Here is a 27,302-nt window from a genome sequence, read left to right as displayed (position 1 = left end):
CTTTAAGACAGTGATATCTATGAGACTGGGATAATCTACCAGAAGTGCTGGAAGGTCTATGGCTTGAGAAATTTAAAATTAAACTGCCAAAAGCAGTTGAGAATATTGTGTGATCTGGATATGGCCACTAGACAAATATTGTTACTTCATCTATAATGTCTGGTTCTATAAATTCCAGTTTATGCAATGTAAGTCATTCATACCAGCAGCTCAACTGTATAACTGCTGTGCATAGTTATTGAATTTGCATCACTGCTTATCACACAAATTTAGATTTAACCATTTTTGTATAATTTATAAATACAATTAAATATTGCTATAAATTTGTTTATTTTAGATTATTAATGAAATATTTGCATCTGATATGATTTACTTGGCTAAACTACACTAACAAGTGGCCACATTTTATAAAAGTTAGTTTGGTATAGTGAAGTGGCTGTCTACTTTCTAAATAAAGTAGTTAACAAAAAATGCCATATTTAAGACCAAATCCTGTTTGCCAGACTCACATAAGTAGTCCCATTGAAGCCATTGGGACTGAGTCTCAGCTAAGCCTGTGAGACACTCAGTGCAGGGTCTTGGGGTAAAGCAAAGGTGGCTTTATGCCTCTTCTATTCTGGGACCGTCCAGAGCCAGCTTAACCCATGGGACAGGTTAGAGTAGCCTTGGGTATGCCCTAACTGGCTGGCTGTGACACCAAAGGACCATTGCAGCGGCTGGGAATAGCCATGTGCAGTAGCTAGACTCTCTTGTCTCTGCCCATGATCCCTACATGCCACCTGTGCAGGGAACTGCAAGCAGGATTGTGCAGAGCTCCTGCTCCAGATGTACAATACATAAGGACTTCACCTATAAGTAGAGAATTTCTAAGGTCTGAATCTGCCAGATTTATGGCCACTTTTCATCACTGGAGTCAGCATATATGGCTGTATTACACTGATGAATTGGACCCAGTGTTTTTAATGGGATTACTTTTTTAAGAAACACTAACAAGATTTGGCCTTTAGATTTTTACTGAGTTAAAAAGAGGTTACTGCTGATGGAGCAGGTTAAAATCATAGTTTATAAGATGACAATACGATCTACACTGTTTTCCATTATCAGGATTTCCTCAGGGGATGTGTTATGAAATAATGACCACCTGTTCCAGAAATCAACATTGAATTTTTGCCAGAATAAGACAGCTGCCTATAAAAAATATGCTGGGATATTATATTGAAGATTTGGAAATTATGTTGTTCATTATCTATACATGAGCCCTCACTGCTTAAAAATGCTTTTACACTGGAATGATATAGCATAATTGAATCTGAATCTTTGATCAGCAGAATCTAGATCCACTGCACATTAAGTCTAGGAAGACCTCACTTGTTTATTAATATTTCACCATTTAAAACCATCTCTTAAGCTGTAGCACATTTTCTAATAAGATTTACAGTCAACAGAAAAACAGATAACTTTAATAAGAGTACAAAAGGCAGAGAAATTTCATCTGAGCTCTGATTTTGGAAACAAAATGTCTTCCAGCAGTAATCAAAAACAGGGGTGTCCTTTAAACTCCCACGGCTTAGGATGCTAATCATTATCATTGATGAGGGAGTACAAATAAAGAGGCCAGGGTAACCAGATGTCCTGGTTTTGCATGTGTGTGTTTGGGGGTGGGGATGGGGAATGGCTTTGTGGCTTGGCAGATTATACTGAAGCTGGTGTTTTGTCCCAGTTTTAGTATAATCAGCCACTGGCTGACCTTCTGTGCTCTACAGTCTGCCACCCTAGCACCAAGATGAACTTGTAGCCCAGCTGTGTCTGTTACACCCAATTGCAGCTTGCAACATCTGACCATTGAATTGTTGTGCACTCTGATGCACAACGGAGTCCAAATTCCTGTTTTGTGCACACTGGCATGCTGTGGAATTTAGAGTATTTCAGGTTTCAGAGTATATAACAATTGACTGAGGAAATACTACAACTCTAACACAGCACAGACATAGCTACAAGTTAACCTAACTTAGAAAGGGAGTAAACTGGGTGGTCAGCAGCACCAAGCACAGGAATTTGGACAACTGACAAAGAGGCTAAAAAAAACAAAAAGGGAAGAAAAAGACATGTCCCACAGCGTCCTTGGGCGATGCTCTGGAACTGCTCCCCACAAAGCTAATGAGGACTCCAGCCGCTTCTTTCTGGCCTTTGTCTCTTTCCCAGGCCAGGAGGTCACATGATCTCTCTGTTCTCCCACACCTTTAGCACCCCTTGCAGGGGGGAAGGGCCCAGGCCATTAGTTGCCAGGAGACAGTGTCAGACAGAAACTGAGGCACCCACACAGTATTCAGAGGAAACATTAAGAACAGTCCCACTTCGTCACAACATGGATGGGAAGATTCACAAATAGGCACCCATCCTCTATCACAAGCATAAGTTGGAATCCCTCCTCACTTCTTACTCTTTACGACAATTTTCCCTCCCCAACCTGATCCCTTACAATTCCAGAAACCAAGTTGAGAAAGCCAAATCACATTTCTTTTTAAAAAATGTGTTCACCTTAAAAGAGGTTAAAAGGTTTCCTAAAGTTAAATGGTTGTTTAAAATGGCTGCGTTCAAGATTATGCCATCTTGAATGTATCAAGTCTATTTTTTCAAATATTAAGGTATAAAAAAACCTTCCAATCAGAAAAGGTGTATATTTATAAAAAACTAGCTAAAAATCTGCAAAGCCTTCTCCTCTGTAATTTGCAGGAAATTCAAACAATGTAGAGTGCAGAATGGTGTTTCAAGATTATGTCATCATTCAGATAAATGAAACCATGTTTTTCAACACCTTCACTTGCTTGTTGTCTATCTCCGAATCAAATTAAAATTTGTCATCCTGGTTTTCTAACATATCCAGGGCTGCTGCTGGAACAATTTTTATAGTTGGGGTGCTGAGTACGGTTACCAACTTTCTAACTGCACAAAACCGAACACCCCTGCCCCACCCCCTGCCCCTTCCCCAAGGCCCTGCCCCCGCTTACTCCATCCACTCTCTCTCTGTTGCTTACTCTCACCCTCCCTCACTTTCACTGGTCTGGGGCATGGGGTTGGGGTGTGGAAGGGGGTGAGGGCTTCAGCTGGGGGTGCAGGTTCTGAAGTGGGGCCAGGAATGTGGGGCCAGGGATGCAGGAGAGGGGCCTGGGCTGGGTCAGAGGGTTGGGGTGTGCAGGGATAGGGGGTATGGGCTCTGGGCTGAGGGTGCAGGCTCCGAGTGGGTCCAAAAATAAGGGGTTCAGGGTGCAAAAGAAGGCTCTGGGCTGGGGCAGGTGGTTGAAGTGGAGGGGGGTGAGAGATCTGGCTGGGAGTGTGGTGTCTGGGGTGGGGCCAGAGAATTAGGGTTTGGGGTTGTCATAAACAGATAGCTAAGGGTTAATGTCTCTTTCACCTGAAAAAAAGTAACCTGAAGCACCTGACCAGAGGACCAATCAGGAAACCAGACTTTTTCAGGTCTGGGTGGAGGGAAGGTTGTGTCTGAGTTCTTTGTCTTCTGCCTGTACTCTCTCGGCTATGAGAAGTGATTTTTTCTGTTTCCTGCTTTCTAATCTTCTGTTTCCTAGTTGTAAGTACAAAAGATCAGATAGTGATTTATATGTTTTTTTTGTATTTACATGTCTATAGTTGCTGGAGTGCTTTGAATTGTATTCTTTTTGAATAAGGCTGTTTATTCATATTTCTTTTAAGCAATTGACCCTGTATTTGTCACCTTAATACAGAGAGACCATTTTTATGTACTTTTTCTTTCTTTTTATATAAAGCTTTCTTTTTAAGACCTGTTGGAGTTTTTCTTTAGTGGGGAACTCCAGGGAATTGAGCCTGTACTCACCACGGAATTGGTGGGAGGAAGAAGTCAGGGGGAAATCTGTGTGTGTTAGATTTACTAGCCTGACTTTGCATTCCCTCTGGGTGAGGGGGGAAGAGAGATTAACTCTCAGTAATTCTGTTTTCCAGGACTGGGAACGGGGAGGGTGGAGTCCTTCTGTTTAGATTCATGGAGCTTGCTTCTGTGTCTCTCTCCAGGAACACCTGGAGGGGGGAAGGGAAAAGGTTTATTTCCCTTTGTTGTGAGACTCAAGGGATTTGGGTCTTGGGGTCCCCAGGGAAGGTTTGGGGGGACCAGAGTGCCCCAAAACACTCTAATTTTTTGGGTGGTGGCAGCTTTACCTGGTCCAAGCTGGTAACTAAGCTTGGAGGTTTTCATGCTAACCCCCATATTTTGGACGCTAAGGTCCAAATCTGGGACTAGGTTATGATAGGGGTGCAGAAGGGGGCTCAGGGCTGGGGCAGGATGAGGTTTGGGGTCCCAGCAGCACTTACCTTGGCTCCCAAGAAGCAGCTGCCAGGTTCCTGCATCCCTCAGCGCATGGCTGGCCAGTGAGGTTCCGTGCTCTGCCCTTTTGCCAGCAGGCATTACCCCCACAGTTCCCATTGGTTGCAGTTCCCAACCAATGGGAGCTGCGGAGCCTCCTTGGCGTAGTGGCTGCAGGGAACGGTGGCTGCTTCTGGGAGCTGTGCAGAGATAGAGCAGGCAGGCAGGCAGGCAGGCAGCCTTCCTTAACCCCGGGTCCCCGCTGTGCCACTGATTGGACTTTTAACGGCCTGGTTGGTGGTGCTGACTGGAGCTGCCAGGGTCCCTTTTCGACTGGGTGTTCTGGTCAAAAAGTGGACACCTGGAAACCCTTGTGCTGAGAGCTATTGAACCAAACTGTAAATCCTTTATACAATGGAAATCACTTCAAGCGAGGGGGTGCAGAGCACCCCTCATTCCAGAAAACTCCTTGTTCTAGAACCTATCCATGAAATGGCCCCATCCTGTCTCTGGGACCTCATATTCACCTCTCCATTCTATTCCTCCATACTTGGCATTATCTCTACAAATTAATACAAACGAACAAAAACATTTCCTCTTGTAGAGAACACAGTTCAGGGTCATACAGTAATAGCATTATGGATAGGTTCAGGTACTTGTTTAGCAGGAAACAGTAAATTTAAAAGTCACATTTGCCTGATTTTTTTATTTTAATCTACTATTGTTAGGCCATGATGTCTGTTGTGTTACTACAACTAAAAGGCATTGGAAAAAGAAAATGTATTTGTTCACCTGGTGCACTTGATACCACTCAGTGCAGGAACAAATATTTATCACTACATTTTCACTGTTTCCTCTGTTTGAGGGGTCTTTCACAAAGAAACTGGGGAGAGAAAAACATGTTTAAAAAGGAAAAAAAGTGATTTTAAGACCGCAAAACTGGCTGGAGAATGGTGAGGTGGCATAGAATCTGAAACTACTTTTAACTTTTTTTTTTAATTTACTAGATTTCAAATTGATGTCTCTTTAGCATTGGGAAAAAAAAACAAAAAAAAACATAACAGAAAAACTGGCCCATCGGGAAAGTATTCTAATTCCCCTGGGTCAGTGGTTGGCGTATATCCTCAAGAATGAGAGATTATATCCCTTATAAAATATGTACAGTATAACATTACCATGGATGTTCTCACAAATAATAGAAAAATCTATTACAATTTTTTTTTAAATCCAGCTAAGCTTTGGGTTTCAATGCTATAAGACATGTGGCTAGTGAGACAAAGGCAGCTGGAAGACAAAGCGAGTTAGCCAACTGAGTTTGTCAGCGGAAGGAGGCAGGGAGGTAGTTTTTTCTTCAACTTGCTGGTACTCCACAAGGAAGAACTTGCTTATGTGAGGAAAACAGCATGTCAACAGCATCACTGCTAGCTCTTCTTCTGCCTGCACCAGTGGGGACCTGGCCAAACAGGCATCCTGACCTTAGAGTCTTCTACCAAGAACCTGGTCTTGACCTGCTGGGAAGGTGGCCTGCATGACAAAGAAAGCCAGGCAGGGGGAAACAACTGGCATGAGAGCTGTTGGCTGGTGTAGTCCCTCAGGAAGCAGGTAAGAGAGCTGCAGAAGGAGGTGGCTTATCTATGTAGTATCTGGGAGCATGAGGACTTCATTGACAGGATGCAAATGAGACATCCAGGACAAAGAATTCTAGCCATCTAGAGAAGACTACAGTGGCACCAGAGGAAGGAGGACTGGCTGCCACTTCAGGCAGTAGATGGTGCTCCACCACCATCCGGTCGCCCATTGTGACAGATTTTTGTTACCAATTTGCCTGAAGGCATCAGCTGATTAGGCTGATGCTTCAGGATCTTTGTAGGGAGGAGATGAAGCACATCAAGAGTCTAAGTTTTAAAGCTTTATTAATAAAATAATAAAATACAGCAGAGAGTGCTGGGAACACTTCCATGTCACTCAGGGGAAGAAAGAACATGTTAGAGCCCCAAGCCCTAACCCACTTTTATACTTACACATGCACTACCCAAGACTGGCCAGGCCTGGTTGTAATGTAAGAAGAAGAGTGGGAAGGGTGGACTGGAGTTCTTGCCCTAGGCCCAGGTCATCCAGGGAATCCGCTGTAATTTCCAAATAACTCCAGCTCTCGAGAGGGTTTTTAAGTCCTGGTAATGGGGCGAGACTCACCGCTGGAGCACCTCCTGTCGGTCATCCTGGGAATTAGCTCTTTTGACCCAGAGCACCCTCTGCAGGCTGATGCCTCGCTGCCACTGGCCCCTGTGTTCCTTCCAGACATGTCACCCCTTATCCTCGGGCACTGTCCCCTAGCAGTACACCCACTCTTTGGGTCTCCCCACCCAGGGGAACCGCCACCCACTATCCCCACTGCCAGTCACCATCTATCCCCCTTTCACTGGGGCTGACTGCAGTCTGTATAAGCCAATCATCACAGGCAAGGGGATTTAGGACTGGCTGCCTCTGCCTACTCTGGGCTACACCCTTACATCCTAGTACGTTTCTGGCCTTTATCAAGGCCTCCAGCCTAGGGAGTTTCCAGGCTGGAGCTCCCCAGCTCTTCTAGCCTTTCCCCAGCCCTGCTGCATTCAGGTACCCTGTTCAGCTCCCATCAGCCAGGCCCTCCTTTCTCAGAAGGCTAGAGAGAGAGTCTTTAAGCTCTAGCCTAGCAGCCCCTTTATAGGGCCAGCTGTGGCCTGATTGGGACATAGACCAGCTGTGGCTGCTTCCCTAATCAGCCCAGGCTTGCTGCTTTGCCCTGCCACAGCCCTCTCCCAGGGCTGTTTTCAGCCCTTCAGAGCAGGAGCGAGTGACCACCCCACTACACCTGGGTTCCTTTGGGGGTGTTGTTGTCCAGGGCCCTTTGTGCCTGCTGCTTTTTGTACCAGTCCAAATCAGCTTCCTGTGGCCTTCTTGGCTGCCCAAAACACACCGGCTTTGGAGAATTGGATTTCCCTTCTGTTGGTCTTCACCATCGCTGCCTCATTTGCTCTGTTTTCACTGCTGTTTTTGCAGCTCTACTCCACTTAGTTCTTCTCTTCTCACAACCGGGCAGCTGTAAATTTCTTGTTTGTAAATTTCTCCTTGAGCCCATGACCTTGGGCCACAGCCAGCGTCTTATCGTCACGCAGAGCTAGCTAAAGTGCCAAGTTAGTCTGCTTTTTTCTCCCCCCCCCCCCTCCCTTGGCCTCTCGTACCACAAAGAAATGTTTCATTCCCCACTTACACACCTTTGACCCTCCCCAAAATGCTTTGCAATGCTTGCAACAGCATTAGCCACATACAGTGCTGATCTGCCTTCCCTGGGGACTCCCTGAGGGAGGGGGCCAGTGGGGTGTGACACCATCCATTGAAGTCAACAACCAGAAATGCTGTACTGGCAACAGGAGAAATGCAGACCCCAATATCTGAGAAGCAGGAGCCACCTGTCTCCAAGAGTCGGGGGCCACAACCTGCAAGAGAAACAGGTGTAGGGTACTGGCAGTTGGGGACTCTCTTCTGAGAAGGATAGAACTTCCATCTGCTGACCTGACCAGATATCTTGGGAGGTTTGCTGTGAGCCTGCATCCAAGATGTTACAGAAAGGTTGCTGAGGCTTATCCAACCCTCTGACCACTACCCCATGCTACTCATCCATGTAGGCACTAATGATACTGCCATCTGTGACCCTAAGCATATCAGTAGTGACTACAGATCTCTAAGAGACAGTGAAGTAGTTAGGGGCCTAGATGTGTTTTTGTCCATCCTTCCAGTTGAGGGTAAGACCCATTCAGGGACATATATATCCTGGAGATAAATGCATGACTGTGCAGATGATGTCAACAGGAGGTCTTTGGCTTCCTCAACCATGGGATGAAGGGGGACTGCTTGGCGGAGACAGAGTCCACCTAACAAAGAATGGGAAGAACAACTTCATACACTGACTCAATGACCTAGTGAGGGGGGCTTTAAACCAGGTTCAAAGGGGATAGGTGACAAAGGCCCACAGGTAGGTATAAAAGAGTCTGACAGATGACTAAATGTTTGGGGGTGGGGGAAATGGTAAATTACAATAAGGTATAGGAGCAACAAGTGAGAAATTAGTGGGGGAATCTTCTCAACTGCTTAGATATCTATGCACAAATGCAAGGAATATGGGGAATAAACAAGAAGAATTGGAAGTCTTAGTACACAAGCTAAATTATGACCTAACTGGACTCACAGAGATTTGGTGGGATAAATTTAATGACTGGAATACTGGTATAGTAGAGTATAGCTTGTTCAGGAAGTCTGGGCAGGGAAAAAATTGAGGAGGTGTTGCATTGTACCTAAAGAATATATACACTTATTCTGAGATCCAAGAGGAGGTGAGAAGAAGATAACGTGTGAAAAATAGGGGCAATGTCATGGTAGGGATCTATACTAGACCACCAAATCAGGAGAAGGCGGTAGAAGAGGAATTTCTAGAAAAAATAACAGAACTATCCCAAACACAAGACCTGGTAGTAACAGGGGACTTTAAATATCCAGACATCTGCTGGAAAAGTCATACAGCAAAATAAAAAATTTCCAATAAATTATTGGAATGTGTTGAGGACAACTTCTTATTTCAGAGAGAGGAAGAACAAATCAGGGGGATACATGGAATATTTTTTTTCATTAATATGCCCAGTTATTTCTCTTGACTGAATACAGATTATTTAGTACACAGTAACATTTCTGAGTAGTTTGACTATTACCCTCCAGTGTATGTTATTTTAATTTCATCTGCCATCAGACCATCCATTCACCTAGCTGCGTTAATTCCTTTTTGAATATTTGGTTAATCTACATAATTTTGTGTCATTTTTAAAAGTTGCTATCTCATTATTCACCCTTTTCTAGATCATTGATAATTATATTAACTATAATTTATAGTACTGATGCTTGGGGGCGCTTCTTGGTTAACTTTTTGCAATATTGAAGATTGTTTATTCCTAGTATTTGTTTTATGGATTTTACTCACTTTTTAATTCATGACAGTATTTCACTCTCTGACTTCTTATTTTGCTTGATAACCTCTTGTGAGTGACTTCGTTAAAGGCTTTTGCAAAAGTCTAAATAAGTCACATACAAAAATGCTAAAATAAAGTTAGATTGCAAAGTCAAGCCTTTGAAAGAAATGCTAGAATTAAGATTGCATGCAATCTTAATTCTGCCCATTAGTGCATATGTATTATGATAGTCTTTCCATGACCATATATTATTTTTCCACAGAACCTGTGTCTCATCCAGTTGGAGGCAGTGTTCAGTGACTGAGTTAAGTTTTCAACATTCCCTTTTATCTTCATTGGTTAACATATAAGCCTCACCTTATTTACTGCACACCATCCAAATCCTACAATGAATTAATTTTCTCATGGTGCTCATTACTGTAATACAATATCTGAATGCCTCATAAACATTAAAGAATTTATATTCACAACATCCGTGGGAGCCAAGAGATTATTGTTATCTTCATTTTACAAATGGAGAAACTGAGACTAAGAGTGGTGTCTGAGATCAGTTAGAAAGTCAGTGTCAAGACGAGAATTCCGATCTTGTGCTCATTCATTCAGATCTCATTGCCTTATTGCCTGTGGTACTAAGTGGCCCGAGTTCCCACTGATTTCAGTTATAGTTGTGAGTGCTCAGTAGCATTTCTGAAAGTTAGGCCCTACATATTTCAAGCACCTAGAAAAATTAAGAACACATTTAGTGGCCACCCGCCAAAATTTGGTTTAAGTAACTTGTCCAGCATCATAAAGGAAATTTGTGGCAGAAGCAGGAAGAGAACTCAGTTCTTCTGTATGTGTCATTAAACCAGCCTTGACCATAAACCCATCCTTTCTCTTCTTATTTTACTCTGCCTCATTCTTCACACACTTTCAACTTCTAGAGCAAATGTGGCAGGATTCCTGCAAAGAACAACAATATGCAACAATCCTGATTCATCCCCAGAGCACACTGAAACAGTAGGTTAACAATGAATGATACAGATAGCAAACCTTTTACAGATATGCATCTGATATGCCTCTGATGAAGTGGGTATTCACCCATGAAAGCTCATGCTCCAATACGTCTGTTAGTCTATAAGGTGCAACAGGACTCTTTGCTGCTTTTACAGATCCTGACTAACACGGCTACCCCTCTGATACTTTTACAGATAGCATACCTAAGGACAAACACACAGCAGGTTCTTTCTGAAAGGCAGCATGGCTATGTGGATGAGAGTCATACCAACAATCTGCTATATTAGACATCTATATTCTACTCCTAGCTTCTGTGAATGCTCAGTGTGGCACTGGTCCACAGGCTGACTGAGGGGAAACAGACTTGACTCTCTCTCTTCCACTGCTACAAAGTTGCTCACAGCAGCTGGGTTAAATTTCTGCACTCTGGGGTTCCCAGTATGATGCAGCTATGTAGCTGTAGTCTGGCCTTACAATGTTCAGTGTTTTTGGCACGCTGACAAAATGAAATTCTAAAAACATAAGACACAGTAAGGAAATAGTGATTTTCAACAGCTTATAACTGCCAAAACTGAATAGAATTTCATGAGATGAACAAAAAACATCTCTCTGGTCCCTGGGCTTTTCCCTTGTCAAAGATCAAAACCATGTTGCAAACAATGGAGGTAGTAGAGCTTCTCAGAAAAAGGCATGTATCACCAAGGAAAAATGTTTGCTTGTCTAAATGTAGGCATCACTGTTAGTTCCTCCTACATAAAAAAAATTGTGAAACGAATGTTAAAGTTATGAAGTCAAGCACTCAAAAGATAGGAAATGCCAGTAATTAACTGAATGAACCAGGGTTCTAGAAAAATAGTCTGTGATCAAGTAATTAAAGATTACACCATTATGCATATACACAAAGTGGCCAAATTAAAGTTTCATGGGCAACCTTAATCCTGGCATTCCCTAACTTTTGAATGCTTGATTTTGGAAGCTTTACTTTCTTTTAACCTCATTTAAAAAATATAATTTCTTTGGGCTTGATGTACATTTTCTGTAGAGTATCTGATCCACTTAAATAATTTCTTATATTTAAACATTGTTTATCTTGACTTACTTCTTCCATAGGTCTACATGTTTTGTGGGTATCTAGTATGCTTCAGTGGCCTCCAGGCTGATGGTCTTAACTAGAGTCTTCTTTTTATTTTATTCCTCTGTCTGTCTTCTAGAGAGTTTAGTATCACTAAGCTAGCGAAGAGGATACTGGAGAGAATGCTTGGAGTGCACTTTCACTTCTGCTGCCTCATGTATCAGGAACTCTGCTAACACCCTGGCTCAGAGCCAGGGAGCCACTTCTCTTTAAATCTTTTCTTAAAGCCTTACTCTTTTTTTAGCTGAGGACTGACTCCTCTCAATATTTTGTGTTAATGTATTAAGGAAGTTTTTTTACAAATAAAATGTATTACATGGCCTGCAGCCATGTTACTTTGTGCTGTGCTCTTGTAAACAATAAACTCACAAGTTAGGCAGCGCTGGACTACTTCAGCAATTATGGAAAACCTACAAGGAACTCCAAGGTGCACCAGAAGGTAGCATTAATAATTTAGTACTCTCTGAAACAGTATTGAACCAATATTCTAGCATTGCATATGTCACTCTTCAGATGAAATGTAAAACCTCAGTCCTGATCACTTCTGCTTATTAAAGATCCCACAGTATTATTTTTTGTGTGTGCAAAAGTAGGAAACAGGGTATTAACAAAGGCTACATTTCAAATTGTGTAATTACATCCCATCTCTCTAAATCCTCCCTGCGGTTCTATAAATATTTTTCACTTTCTGTTAACAGATGCAGTTTCATCCTTGAAATAGCTGTATTTCAATGGTAGATGTGATTCCTGTGACTAGTTTATGTTTCACTGTGACATAGTGGAGAAAGTTTGTGTAACCTGACTTCCAGCTACTGGAGTTAGAGAGGTCAGGAGCAAATAATAATTAAGAAGAAATAGGGCCACCAGAGCTCAAGATCTTCACATCCACTTGTTATTGGGTTAGATTTTCTATTATATCATTGGTTTTCTTACTGTAATAATGGTGGTTTAAAATCTCAAGAAATGCAGATTTTTTTTCATTTCATTGCACCAATTAATCACAGAAGCTTCACTCACACTGACTCTCATCTCCCACTGTGCATTCCTAAACATCTGCACACAGAGACTAGACTACTCCCCTGCCTAAATGTTTGCCCTATCAGGTTCCTTGTTGTCAGTTTCTGATATGCCTTTGTCATACTGATGGGTCTTCTCTTTGGGGATTATATTTGTGTGTGTTGGAATTTAATTGTTTTTAACACAGGTATTGTTACTGATCTACTCACTGTCCATTAAGACAGGTTTCACAGTGGTAGCCATGTTAGTCTGTATTAACTGTTTCAAATGGGCCACCCTGATTACCACTACAAAAGAGATTTTTCCCCCCTGTTAATAATAGCTCACTTCTACTTTAATTGAACTGTCTAGTTATAACTGACCACCCACTTGGTAAGGCAACTCCCATCTTTTCATGGACAGAGAGAGAGACAGAGTGTATCTATATCTATATCTATATATCTGGCTACTGTTTTAGCCCATGAAAGCTTATGCCCAAATAAATTTGTTAGTCTCTGACTGCTTGTTTTTGTCCATTAAGCAGCATGCTTAAGCCTCACAGGTGCAGTGCTCCTCCCAGGGGGCTGGGGGCGATGGAGGCGGGATGGGTAGCACACGAGGAGAGCGGCTCGACCACCTTTCCTGTCCTGTCCAGTCCTTCACGGTGGTATGAACCCGCGACTACGGCACTGGCGAGAGGCGGCTACGCTGCTCCTGGCGGCCGGGAGCGGGGCGCCGGCCCGGCCGGTGCGGTCCCCGCTAGGCCCCTTTGACTACGAGATGCTACTGCTCCAGCGGAGCCCTCAGAGCGGCTTCCTGCCCAGAGCCCACGTCTTCCCGGGCGGCCTGCTGGAGGCAGCCGACTTCTCCGCTGACTGGCTGGGGCTGCTGCCCGCTTTACCCCGCTGCGGGCTGGGCTCCGTGCGGCCGTCATCGCCGGGCGGTAACCGGGCTCCGGTCTTCGCCACCGACCGGGCTAGCCTGGGCTCACCGCTGCCGGGGGACGTGGCCTTCCGCATCTGCGCCATCCGGGAGACCTTCGAAGAGGCGGGTATCCTGCTGCTGGTGTCGGGCCCGGGCCCCGCTTCTGATCCCGGCCCGGCCCGCTTGCTGCCTCAGCACCACCTGCCGCCGGCCCTGGAGCTCGCCGAGTGGCGGCGACGGGTGCAGCAGGACCCGGCCTGCTTCCTGCAGCTCTGCCGCTACCTGCGCTGCGTCCCCAACATTTGGGCGCTGCATGAGTGGGGCAACTGGCTGACTCCAGTGCCCAGGGCTGGCCGGAGCGACCGGCGCTACGACACTGCCTTCTACCTGTGCTGCCTTGAGGAGCGGCCTCCGCACGCGTCGCAGGACGATCAGGAGGTGACAGGCTTCCAGGTAGGTTTCATCACCACAGACACCTTATATCTTTCCCTGTACTTCCCTTACATCCCATTGAAACTGTAAGCAGGGTCCAGGAGGGGCCACGCCTATGCAACACTTATTTCCTTACCCCCTCCCCCCACGCCTTCAGTGCTGGTCAAGTAGGTGATTATCTAAATGTACTGCCTGTAGACATCTGGTAACCTGCACCCTTGTGCAGCACCGTTTGGAGTTGATGTGCCAGATTCCAGATGTCTATACATCTACTTACATTCTGAAACCTATTATATATTACATATTTTGTACAAGGTAGGAGGTGATTGGATTTTAGATGATTAACCCATATGCACCCACATGCCATGTGACTAGTGGGAGATGTTAGACTTCCAGAGGATAAATACATCAACCACAGAAGACCATCAAAAGGTGACCCACTTCTAGATCACTGTATACTGGTGGCCCTGGTCACTTGTTGGGGATAGACAGTGTGTTCATGTTAGGTTTCTGTCCCTTTCTTCAGGGCTCTGTTTACTGTCTCCATAAAGAGAGAAACTTTTTTGCATGCTTTTCCAACACAAGTAACACTCTGATAGGAGTTCAGACTGGGGTCTTCTGCTCTTGGTCAGCTACTGGGCAGGGCCCTTTCCAACCCCAGGGGGCTCAAGAACTGCCTGCCACCTCCTGCTCTGTTCACTGGATGGTTAGTTAATCCTACCCTTTTATGGAACTGAGTTCTTTATATTGTCCAGCTGAGAGTATGGGCCTGTCATGGGATGCTAATTAGTTGCTTCAGTTTCTTCCTAGAATCTGTGTCTGGGATTTTCTCTGGGGTGGGGGGTTGGCTGCTCCCTGAACTATTAAATGGGCAGATCCTCCTGTTACAATCGCCCATCATACACCCACATTATGCAGTATTAGTGGGATGTGACCCTTGATAGTCTATATGCTTGGGGATATTCTGGGGTGGTCTCAAGACAAAGATGGTTGTCTAATAACTGTGGTCCCTTGTACAAGGTCAAGTACAATTTTTTGACACTACCAGTGTTTCTTTGTGAGTATTTGTCTCTGATAGAAACTACATACCATGAAACACAATCCAAAGTTTAAAACATCAGAGTACTTGTTTTGAACAAGTTAATATTTGATTATAAATATTTGTTTACTTTTTACCAATATCATATCAGAAATTTATTGTGGATGTCATTCACAAGAATATGGAATAAAAGGTGTGTCAGTAAAGGCCCACACACCATAGTCTTGATACATTAAACCAACAGTTAGGTAATAATGTAAGAATTCCGTGCATATAGAAAATACAATTGATGTGAAGTTAATACTCTATCTGGTTTTTCTAATTTCTGAAAACTGCATACTCTCCTTGGCTAAGAAGCAAGTGGTCTGAGGTAGATTTCCACTTAATTATGAAGGCATTTGTAGCAATTCTATAGCTGAATTTGCTTTGAGTTTTGTATTATTCAGTGGAAGTCTTTATCATGCCCTGAAAGTAGAGTTAATATCCGCTTTTAAAAACAACATTGAAGTCCAAATTTGGCACACCTATGTGCAGTCCTCAAGTATCTTATGAATTAAAAAAGAATCAACATTTTTGCAGAAGAAATATTTTAAAATTCTTCCAATTTTGAAAATGTGTGTTTGTGTGTGGATTTTTTTGGTGTGTATAACTCACCAGTACAGTTCCAATTCACATTTAAATTAGTTCAATCTCAGACTGCGGGCAACAAACTGAAAACTGTACCTCTTTTTGGAATCCAGAACACTAATAGAGTAAACTGTTCAGATAAGATGTTGTCCATCCCAAGGTTCACACAAGGCCTTCTTTGCCACTGCTAAGGATTTCAGTGAGGTTTAAGCAATTGATAGAATTTCACCAAAAGAGCTCAAGAAGAAAATATTATTTCATGTTTGTTTTCATTTTACAGTGGTCAACCCCTCCAGAAGCTATTGAACTCTTTAAGTCTCAAGAAATATGGTTTGCTCCACCTCAGTTCTATGAATTATGTAGGCTGTGCAACTTTTCTTCACTTCATGACCTGCATAGGTTTGGTTCTGACCGTGCTTTAGAAGGGTGTGAACGTTGGATGGCCGTTATTTTGGCTGCTTCGGATGGCTACATTCATCTGTTACCAGGTAAATCAACCAAGTGAAAGAGCTTTTATTACTGTGAAAGAGCTTTTATTACCATAAAAGAGCATTGGAAGGGATATAAACCTTTGAGCTTTGGGGCCAACTGACTACTAGGGATCCAGAAAAAAGTTTCCTTGAGAGTAGATTATCCCATAATTGCCTGTTGCAGAATTTTTTCCTCTGAAGTAGTTGATATTGGCCATTCTTAGAATACTGGACTAAACACACCACTGATCTGATGAGTATAGTAATTTCTACATTTAATCAGATTGTCAACAAGTGTTGACTCTCATACAGGATATTGTGGGGGGCATTAATATTTTAATTTACGTCATACTTTTCATGCTGAATGATATGATTATTTTATTTGTTTTTAACTTTTATCTGCAGGATGAGTTAGAGCCCCATCCTACTGGCCTGATTTGGGCAATGGATCTGATCCTGCACTCCTTGCTAAGCAAGAGTCCCAAACATTGCAGTATCCCGAGTGATTATTAGCTAGTCCATCTTTTTAATCTTTATTTCTTGCTGCTACCTGCCTATTTAAACATTTTAGTTTTTACCTTCTTTTCTCTCCTGTTGCTTTTTTTATTTTCTTCAAAAGGGCATAAATTGTATCTTTAGGTTGCTATTTTCTGCTTCTTAATATCTTTGTTTTTTTCTGGTCATCTTCTCTCTAATTTTCTTATTTATTAAAGTTGGTCTTATTATCTGCCGCCTAATTTCCTTTCTATATTTTCATCATATTACACTTGCTCTCCATAAAAGGCTGGACAAGTCCTTCCACCAAGATTATTTTTTAAACAAAACTGGGTAATCTAATCTGCTTTCTGTTCTTAGTCTGCTGCAACTTCTTGTGTAAAGTGGGAAGGTCACTTAATCTCTGCCTCATTTGTCCATCTATAATATCTAATTATTTATGTCAAGGATGCACTGATACCATATTGATTAGCGTACATGAGGTTCTTGGATATTTCTTTATTTGCATGTAAAAAATAAAATTACATTTTAGTATCTGGAAAAACTGCCTTTGAACTTGAATGTTCTCTTGATTCCAGATTTATTGCAACATGTGGAACCTGCAGTGTTGCATCCCTGGTGGCTACTATAGAATTTCACGGTCATCTTGAAATTGGGGAAAGATTGGAAGTAATTTTCTTTTAAATCTCATTGTAGTCTGAACTCCATTCCCACAGATTTTCAAATACTGATAATAAAGTAGCTTGTATCCTAAAAATTGCTAGATCACTGAAAAATAAAATTATTGAATTAAAACTTAATATTTTTCAGGAGATGAGCTGTATCCGAAAGATCCAGATTATACAGGAGAAAAGAAACTTTTTTTGTCAACAGATAAGAAGGTTGAAGAGCTAATGAAAGAAGGCAGTAAGCTTCACCGAGTTGTAATACACAACCTTAACAATCTTACTGTCCATGTTAATATCCAACCAAAGTATAAACATGTCAATCCACTAAAGATGGACTCTAATATAGTGGGAAGTAATGCAGATTGCAATAGCAGACTATAATATGCCATCTCTTAAATTCAGTATGTATCAAATTTCATATATTTTTATTTTAGTGCAGTTAGTCCTTTGTGACAGTTGCTAAGTGGTTAGCCCTGGAGGCTGAAGTCTTCATTTGCCAAAGAACACGTCAGGTACATCATGGGCATCAACAGTACAAGCTTCTTTATGTTGCCATGCCAGTGTATCTCAAACAAGATCAGGGTAAGAGGAGGGTTCAGACTTCATATATATTTAATGCTTTGAAACTGAACGTATGTGCCAGTTGTGATACATGCTCACTGAGAACTTGATGTAAACTACCAACTTAATTCATATTGTTCACCAAAGAGCCATTATATAGTAATAATATTTGGCCATTGACAACTTATGTAATAAAAGTGAACTAGTCTGTAACCCATGTCCCTTGAACAATTCAGTTCCCTTTTCTCATTGAGTGCTGAAATATTCTTGTCATACTCAGAATTTAGCTAGCTCTTCTATTCTGCTTCCAAAAGATATCTTTTAGATCACACTAATATGTTAATGTGTCTAGAAATGTAATTGAAGGAGTTTTCCATTGTATGACTGCATTTCCTACTCTCATCTTTGGGTCTCAACATGTGTTCATTAAGTTAACTTATTTGCCAACATTATTTTGCTTTTAATTGTTTAATAAATGTTTATTTTCAGTAGTTTTATTTGTATTACTTAAGATGTACTGAGGGTTGAGAGATTTATTCCGTTTAAAATTTAAGTTTATTTCCAAATTAAGAACAAAGTATCAAAGGACTGGTTTGACAGCAGTCATTCCCTTTAATTAGTACCATATTTACTTTAAATGAAAGATTTCAACAACTTAAAAGATGAAAATACTGTTTACTGTATAGTTCTGAGAATACAGAAATTAATGTTACTGTATGAACAACTGAAGAGGAAAATGTAGAGCTCTGAAAACATTACTGTCCTACCTCAAACATCCCACATTTGCTTCTTGACTATTATACTGGTTGTATCTTGCCTTGCTATCTTTGTCTCATGGTGTGGGAATACAGCTCACATAGCTCCCAAACTGTTGTTCATCTCTGCTACTTCTCTTTTACAAGTGGAGTTTTCAGAGCAAGACCTAGTGATATGAGATCTATATAAAGGTGCTCCATGTTGTACCTAGAAGGGAGGAGAGAGGATAATTAGAGGCTGGACCCTAGATAGTAGAGCTTGCCAGATAACAACAGTTCCATTTCATGGCAACTTTTGAGGTTTCAAATTTTGGTATTGTTCTGCATTGGAACAAAACCAAAACTATCTGAACACTTTCACAAACAGAATTGTTGAAACATACATTTTCAGATCAAAAAGCTCAGATTTTCAAATAGTAAGTGACTGGGGAGTCCACCCTGGGTCTCTGAGACCTTACCATCAAACTTCATCAAATCAATAAATCTCTGTGAAACAGCATATATTGACAAAAAAAGTTGAAACCACCTCTTCTAGACAAGAAGAAGAAGAAGGAAAAAGTGGCAATTGGGAGATTTTGTGGGTTAGTGTCTCATGTTATTTCAGCTCTTGACCACTGCAATATTAGGAGAATGAGGGGTACAACATGCTTCTGTTCTGTTGTTTGCATATGTGGTCACTTAAATGCTCCAGCTTGAGCTTGTTTTTTAAACTTTCGTTCAGCCACTTAAAATAGCAAAAGTCTTTATAGCTAAATTTTCAGGCAGTGAACTAATAGTTGTTTGTTTTTACTAGAGTTACATTGAAAATATATCTGAAAAATAATGCAAAAATGCTGAAATGGTTAATTTTTTATTACTTAGTTGTGTTATATGTAGAATACAAATAAACCTAAGTAAATAGCAGATGTCCATCTATCTAGCTGGTATTGCCAGGCAGTTTGTCATATAGGCATTGCAGTAAAAGTGACTTTTAAGAATAGGGGAAGGGCTTTATGGACTAGTTTGTGCACATAGGTTGGCATGAAAGAAGCAGACTGTCAGAGGGTGACACTGACTCTGAGAGGAAGCAGGACCAGTGCACCTCTGTTGGGCTTAAAACAGGGCAGCTTGGGCCCTAGAGAGGGAGAGACCTTGTGGATGAAGGTTGTGTTAGAGCACAGATTGATTCAGTCAGGTAAAAGGCAGGTGAGAGCTGCCAGAGACCAGGAGGACAATGGAAGGTCCTGGAAGGAAGCTGGGATTGATTCCTGGGAGAAGGCTGGAGGGGTAGCAAGAGATTATTGCTTGCTGCCATCAAAGCTGGAGACTCAAAGCTGAGGGCTGGAGAACAGTGCAGGGGCTTATCTGCTGACACCTCCATATTGGAGCTCTGGACTCAGGGAAACACTAAGACAGGCACAAGGAGTGAGGGATAATCTCTTTTCGAGGATGATCTCCCAGAAGAGAGGCTGTAGGAAGAGGTGTTCTACTGTAACTGGAAGGGCTGGGGTGGCTGTCCTGGCAGAGGGATAGAAGAGAACTGAGAAGGAGCCTAGGCGTGGTGGAAGATACTGGAATATGGTATGGGAAGGACTCTCAGCAGAGAGGCTGGTTGGGTGTGCCTGCTGGGAAGAGTGGGGTTTTAAGGACTATTCTCTGTATAGAGTGGGGAAGTGAACTATGTTTAATACATAAGAATGGCTATACAGGGTCAGACCAAAGTTCCATCCAGCCCAGTATCCTGTCTACCGACAGTGGCCACTGCCAGGTGCCCCAGAGGGAGTGAACCTAACAGATAATGATCAAGTGATCTCTCTCCTGCCATCCATCTTTACCAGGGGTGGCTCCAGGCACCAGTGCAGCAAGCGCGTGCCTGGGGCAGCAAGCCACAGGGGGCAATGTGCCGGTCACAGTGAGGGTGACAGTCAGGCAGCCTTTGGCGGCGTTTCTTCAGGAGTCTGCTGGTCCTGCGGCTTCAGCAGGAATTCGGCGACGAGTACGCCGAAAGCACGGGACCAGCAGATCACCTGCAGAGCTGCCGCCAAATCCGCGTGACTGGCGGACCTCCTGCAGAAACGCTGCCAATGGTTGCCTGACTGCTGTGCTTGGGGTGGCAAAAAACTTAACAGTTGCCCCTGATCTCTGCCCTCTGACAAACAGAGGCTAGGGACACCATTCCTTACCCATTCTGGCTAATAGCCATTAATGGACTTAACCTTCATGAATTTATCTAGTTCTCTTTTAGACCCTGTTACAGTCCTGGCCTTCAGAACTTCCTCAGGCAAGGAGTTCCACAGGTTGACTGTACACTGTGTGAAGAAAAACTTCCTTTTATTTGTTTTAAACCTGCTGCCCATTAATTTCATTGGTGGCCCTTAGTTCTTATATTATGGGAACAAGTAAATAACTTTTCCTTATTCACTTTCTCCACACCACTTATGATTTTATATACCTCTATCATATCCCCCTTTCGTCTCCTTTTCCAAGATGAAAAGTCCTGTCCTCTTTAATCTCTCCCCATATAAGACCCATTCCAAACCCCTAATCATTTTAGTTGCCCTTCTCTGCACATTTCCTAATGGCAGTATATTTTTTTTGAGAGGAGACCACATCTGTACACAGTATTCAAGATGTGGGTGTACCATGGATTTATATAAGGCAGTAAGATATTCTCTGTCTTATTCTCTATCCCCTTTTTAATGATTCTTAACATCCTGTTAGCTTTTTTGACTGCTGCTACACACTGCATGGATGTCTTCAGAGAATATTGACGATGACTCCAAGATCTCTTTCCTGATTACTTGTAGCTAAATTAGCCCCCATCATATTGTATGTATAGTTGGGGTTATTTTTTCCAATGTGCATTTTTGCATTTATCCACATTAAATTTCATTTGCCATTTTGTTGCCCAGTCACTTAGTTTTGTGAGATCTTTTTGAAGTTCTTCAAAGTCTGCTTTGGTCTTAACTATCTTGGCTCAGGTTTGGGAATCTCCCTAACATCCTCAGCCGAACTGAAGCAAAGTATTCATTTAGTTTCTCCAATGACTTTATTGTCTTAAAGTGCTCCTTTTGTATCTTGATTGTCCAGGGACCCTACTGGTTGTTTAGCAGGCTTCCTGCTTCTGATGTACTTAAAAAACATTGTATTACCTTTTGAGTTTTTGGCTAGCTGTTCTTCAAACTCCTTTTTGGCTTTTCTTATTACATTTTTACACTTAATTTGGCTGTGTTTATGCTCCTTTCTATTTACCTCACTAGGATCCGACTTCCACTTTTTGTTGAGGATTATATGAGCTATGTTTTGGTAATTAAAATATCTTCAAGGAGGAGCATTATGAAGGCAAGAGAGCTGCCATGGAATTACGGGGGAGTCTGAAAGGGGAAAATAAGGAAGGTTTGCTAGATCTGTCACTGGTGGGTCCATGGTAGCATACATCCATGCAAGTGATGGAGTCAGAGAGGAGGGTTAGGGGCTTAATGTAATAAGATTACAGAAGTGGGTTAATTGTAAAGGGCATTAGATAAGCACAATAAGCTTGTATTTGAAGTGGAAGAGGGTGAAAGCAGCGAGGGACTCTGAGTTGGGGGGTTGACAATGAGAATGATGAACCAATAATTTAGCATGTGAGGGAAACAGGGCCGGCTTTAGGAAGTGCAGGGCCCAATTCAAACACTTTCGGTGGGGCCCTGGCAGGGATGACTTAAAAGAAAAAAGTGTAAAAAAAAGCCTTCCATTTCTTCCATGTATTATTTACTTTCCATAACTATATAAATAATACAATTGTATATTATGTATATTGCATCATATATGCTGTTTGGTTATTAATGACTGCCGTATCACGTGTGGGTCCCCGCCACTCCCTGGGGGTGTGCACATGTGTGGGTTCCTGCTGCTTCTTGCCCCCCTCATTGAAGCAGGTGTGCAGGTTACTGGCCTGGGAACTGCAGGGCAGCAGTGGACATGGAGCTGGTTCGAGGCAGGGCAGGGGCTGACTGGAGGTAGGGTCTGGCTGCAGGCAGGGCAAGGGGTGTGGGTCTGGCTGGAGACAGGGGAGTGTGGGGCAGGCTGGCTTCAGGCAGGGCCACAGGTGGGTGGAGCAGGGGTTGGCAGGGTTGGAGACAGGAGTATGGGACTGGCTGGCTTCAGGCAGGGGGGTGCAGCAAGGGTTGGCTGGAGACAGGGCAGGGCGGGCAGTGCAGGGCTGGTGCGGGCAGGGGTGTGTGGCAGGGGTTGGCTGGAGACAGGGCAGGGGGTTTGGTAGGGACTGGCTGTGGGCAGGGGGTGCAGAGCTGGCTGCAGGCAGCGGGGGGGCGGGGCTGGTGTGGCAGGGCAGGGGGTGCAGCAGAGGCAGCTGGAGCCCCGGCCCTTTAAAAAGCCCCCAAGCCCCCCGCTATCCCAGGGCTCTGGGGGCTATTTAAAGGGCCTGGGACTTCCCTGCTTCTACCCCGCCCCGGACCTTTTAAATAGCTGCGGGAGCCCTGGGGAATGCATGGGGGCGGCAGGGCTCCAGCGGCTATTTAAAGGACCGGGGTGGCAGGGGCAGCTGGAGCCCTGGCCCTTTAAACAGCCCCCAGAGCCCCCTGCTACCCCATCGCTCTGGGGGCTATTTAAGGGGCCCGGAGCTCCAGCCGGGGGTACGGGGCTTGCTGTGCTCCAGTCGGAGCTCCAGCCAAGGCCACGGGACTTATGGCGCTCCGGCTGGAGCTCCAGCCGGGGCCACGGGACTTACCGCGCTCCGGCCTTAGCTCCAGTCGGTGCCACGGGGCTTGTCGCGCTCCAGCCGGGGCCGCGGGGCTTGTCGTGCTCTAGCTGGAGCTCCAGCCGGGGCTGCGGGGCTTGTCGCGCTCCGGCCGGAGCTCCAGCCAGGAGAGCGGGGCCGCAGGGCTTATCGTGCTCTGGACAGAGCTCCAGCTGAGAGAGCGGAGCCACAGGGCTTGTCGCGCTCCGGCCAGAGCTCCAGCTGAGAGAGCGGGGCCGGGGGCTTGTCACGCTCCGGCCAGAGCTCCAGCTGAGAGAGCGGGGCCGCGGGGCTTGCGGCGCTCTGGTCAGAGCTCCAGCTGAGAGAGCGGGGCTGTGGGGCAGCCGCGCTCCTGCCGGTGCTTTGGTCAGGGGAGCGGGGCCATGGAAGACCCCGGAGCAGACCGCAGCCAGGGTAAGTAAAAAAATTTAAAAGGCGCCTAAAGCGCAGGGCCTTTTAGGCGCGGGGCCCGATTCCCAGGAATTGGGCGAATCGGCCTAAAACCAGCCCTGGAGGGGAATTAGGTAAGTGCTAGGAAGATGAGAGAATTTAAAAATCTTTATACTATAACTCATCAGTTTCAGCATGAGACCTTCACCACTTCCATACTATCTGGCTCACTTTACTTCACTTGTTGCCGTTCATCTATATACTAAAATGAGCTGTGAGGAGAAATGCAGCATAGATGACATGCAGGGGATTACCTCATTGATCGTGGAAGACAGTACAGCACTACATAATACCCCTTTACTCTTTTGCACTATTGTCTCAAAATCTGTTTTTTCAAGATTTTTTTGTATTAGTTTGTTACTGATGTCTATCTGTTGTTCTAATTTACCTCTTTGGGTGAGATCTTTTTCTGTAAAACACTTTTGAAATCAAAGATTATTGAACAATTTAGAAGGGAAATTTAAAATCAAGTAAGGTTCAAGTAAGCCTTAGTAGAAAGATAAACTACAAACAAATTCTTATTACATGAGAGCGTGTTCAGCTGAAAATATTCAAGAAATATCCTTTCCTTCTCATAAGGAAGTTTTAAGAGAAGGGATCACTGGCCAGTAACATTTTAAATCTTAAGTGAGTAGTTTCCATCTTTACTGATGTCTGTATGATCTGATATGTATGTTCTTGTTACACACTAATATAAGCAAAAGCAATCCAGCAGGGGGAATATTCCAGGCCAAAAAAGAGGAAAATCTGAAATAAATCGAGAAAGGTTTAGGTATAAAAAATAAGGCAATGTCAGAAGGAAATATTAAGTGAGTTAGATACCATTTGAACATTATTTATATAGGAGACTGAACTGTTATAAGATACTAATGACTGAATGAAAATCAGTGGTGGAAAAATGTGAGACACTAGATTCTTGCTGTAGAGTGGAGCATGGAGATCAGAGTAAAATATAAATTCCTTTATATAAAAGAGGAAAAATGGTAAGAGTTCTTTTTTCAAACAAATAGCTCAGGGGCGGGCAAATTTTTTGGCCTGAGGGCTGCATTGGGTTTCAGAAATTGTATGGAGGGCCAGTTAGAGGAAGGAGGTGTGGGCCGGCCCCCACCCTTTATCTGCCCCCCCTCACTTCTTACCCCAATGCCCTCCGTCCCGGGACTCCTGTCTCATCCACCCCACCTTGTTCCCTGATGGCCTCCTGCCACCCCTGCCCCATCCATCCCCCCTTTTCCCTGTCTCCTGACTGCCCCCCACTGCCCCATCCAACCCCCATCTCATTCCTGATGGCCCCCTGAGACTCCTACCCCATCCAACCACCCCTTTTCCCTGTCACCTGACTGCCTCTGGAACCCCTGCTTCTGACTGCCCCCGACACCCTGTCCCACCCCTCCCTCCTTCCTGACTGCCCCCCTGGGACCCCTGCCCCTCTTCAACCCTCGTTTCCCACTCTCTGACCGTCCTGCTCCCTGACCACCACCCCCCAAACTCCCCTGCCCTCTATCCAACCACCCCTGCTCCCTGATTGCGCTGCCTGGAGCACTGGTGGCTGGTGGTGCTACAGCCATGCTGCACAGCACAGAGCACTGGGTCAAGTCGGGCTCTGCAGCTGCACTGCCCCAGGAGCTCGCGGGGAGCACTGAGGCTGCAGGGGAGGGACTGGGGGCTAGCCTCCTGGGGCAGTAGCTCAGGGGCTGGGCAGAAGGGTCCCACAGGCTAGAGTTCGCCCACCTCTGACCTAGCTGCTCTGAGACTGATTTGTTTTGTTGACCTTCCAGACTTGTTGGAATTGGAAGAAATTAAGACAGTTTAATTAGAGTAAAACAAAATATAGATGTTTTTAAGAATAATCATGTTTGCCCCTCACACCCATACAAGGTTAATGTATGTGAACTAAATATACTATGCATTTAAACACAAATACAATTTGCAGAGTTAACATTGTAGTGTTGTTATAAAAATTTAATCAGCCTGAGTGGAGGATGCTGATAAATTGGTTATCTCAAAGAAGCAGCAAGAAGACCACACTTTCCTGTATTGTGTAAGAGACATGTTATAAAAATGCAATTTTAGAGATGTTTTACTGAATTGACAGGAATTTAATTGGTAATGCTTCTCCTATGCCTGCAGTATAGCTGGAGCAGGCTTGGTTATGCCAGGTCAATGACGTGCCTTACAGCCAGCTGTAAAAAACACTAAATAAAAATGGCAGAGAGTCCTGTGGCACCTTATAGACTAACAGACGTATTGGAACATGAGCTTTCGTGGGTGAATACCTACTTCGTCGGATGACATTCACCCACGAAAGCTCATGCTCCAATACGTCTTTTAGTCTATAAGGTGCCACAGGACTCTTTGCTGCTTTTACGGATCCAGATGAACACGGCTACCCCTCTGATACTAAATAAAAATGATCAGAGCAAGTTTTCTATACCAGAACTAAAATATTCTCTTAAGCCTGGCCAGAGCTAAAAGCTCAGGTTCCTCTCAGTGGGAAAAGGGGATTCTCCTTTGCTATAGGACTCGGAGATCTCTTCTAGCCCCTGAGGCAGTGGGGACTTGGTGTAGCTAGAGAAGCTACGCTGCATGAGAGTGATGAGGGCTTGTCTACACTACTGTGTGGGATTGATCTAAAATAGGCAACTTCAGCTACCTGAATTAATAGCCTAGCTGAAGTCGAGGCACTTAGATCTACTTACTGCAGTAAGTTGACAGCTGAGGCACTCCTGTCAACTCCACCTGCGCTTTTTGTTCTGGTGGAGCACCAGAGTCAATGGGAGAGCGCTCAGCAGACGATTTTTTGCGTCTATACTAGACCCCTGCTGGATCGATCCCTGCAGGAGCAGGAATAATGGCGGGGGGGATGCAAGGAGGGGCCATTTTTGTGTCAGGTTCCTTTAGCATAGCAAGATTGTGGCAGCCCTTTGGAGCGTTAGACCAAGTCCCAAGGAAGAAGCAACATTATCCTACACCTTCCTCGCGCCCTTCCCCTTCTGCCTCACATCGCCCCTTTCCCGCCTTCTCCAACCGCGCCCTGGATGGACCCTCCCCCCTCCCGAGCTGCCAGGGAGAATACAGTTGGAATCCTGCATGTGCAGGACAGTTTGGCGCCATTGCAGTACAGGCGGGGGGAGCCTGAGCTGGGGTGGATGCTGTGCAGGCGCTTCAGAATGGCATATCCGCGTAAGGTAGGTAGCTCCGGGCTTTTCGTACGGTTGCCATAACACAGGTAACGTGTGCTCGTGTAGCGCTCTCACTGCGCAAGCGCGGGGCGGGAGGCAGAGCCTTACCAGTGTAGCTTCACCATGCGCAGGCGCAGTAAAGATGCGCATGGTTGGAGTTGCGCGGGCGTCGAAGGGAGGAGCGGTCTGGGTGGGTAGCGCCTCTGGGCGTGCAGGCGGTGTAGGGCACAAGGCTAAGTGTGGGAAGAGGCTCTTTTAGAAGCTTCTGAGAGAAGTTTGGGGGCGTCTGTTAGTAGTATTCGTCCGGCCGACGGGCACCTTCGTGGGATGGGGATTGTGACTGAGGGTGAGGGCTCTTGCGTGGGTCATAGCTGGTGGTGGGGGAAAGGATGCGGCTTCCCTCTGAGAAAACTCAAAAGAGCAACAGAGAATATTGGGGGGGGCATTTACTTAATGTTCTTAACGTAATTTTTTTCTATCCGTAGTGTGTTGTTAACACTAGAGCTTCCTTTATTTTCTTCTCTTTTCCCC

At 44.3% G+C, this 27,302-nt stretch overlaps 3 protein-coding genes across 3 annotated transcripts in view; 2 read left to right on the top strand and 1 right to left on the bottom strand.

Moving 5' to 3' along the window:
- Positions 1–11,544, bottom strand: part of ANKRD27 (ankyrin repeat domain 27) — a 96,543-nt gene extending 84,999 nt beyond the window's left edge. The window contains exon 1 of the mRNA XM_050923051.1: positions 11,423–11,544. The gene's annotated coding sequence lies outside the window, so the exon portion shown is untranslated. The remainder of the gene's footprint in view (positions 1–11,422) is intronic.
- Positions 11,545–13,044: 1,500 nt separating this feature from the next.
- NUDT19 (nudix hydrolase 19) lies at positions 13,045–18,158 on the top strand. Its single transcript, XM_050923092.1, is given in 4 exon segments — positions 13,045–13,101; positions 13,103–13,828; positions 15,754–15,961; positions 17,249–18,158. Coding segments are annotated over 4 exon segments (1,230 nt in total). The 3' UTR covers positions 17,488–18,158.
- An 8,753-nt stretch (positions 18,159–26,911) lies between these two features.
- Positions 26,912–27,302, top strand: part of TDRD12 (tudor domain containing 12) — a 156,020-nt gene continuing 155,629 nt past the window's right edge. Inside the window, exon 1 of the mRNA XM_050923143.1 lies at positions 26,912–26,961. The gene's annotated coding sequence lies outside the window, so the exon portion shown is untranslated. The remainder of the gene's footprint in view (positions 26,962–27,302) is intronic.

This window comes from Gopherus flavomarginatus, chromosome 14 (genome assembly GCF_025201925.1).
Source record: "Gopherus flavomarginatus isolate rGopFla2 chromosome 14, rGopFla2.mat.asm, whole genome shotgun sequence".
NCBI classification, from domain to species: domain Eukaryota; kingdom Metazoa; phylum Chordata; order Testudines; family Testudinidae; genus Gopherus; species Gopherus flavomarginatus.
This window is presented reverse-complemented; position numbering and strand designations above follow the sequence as displayed.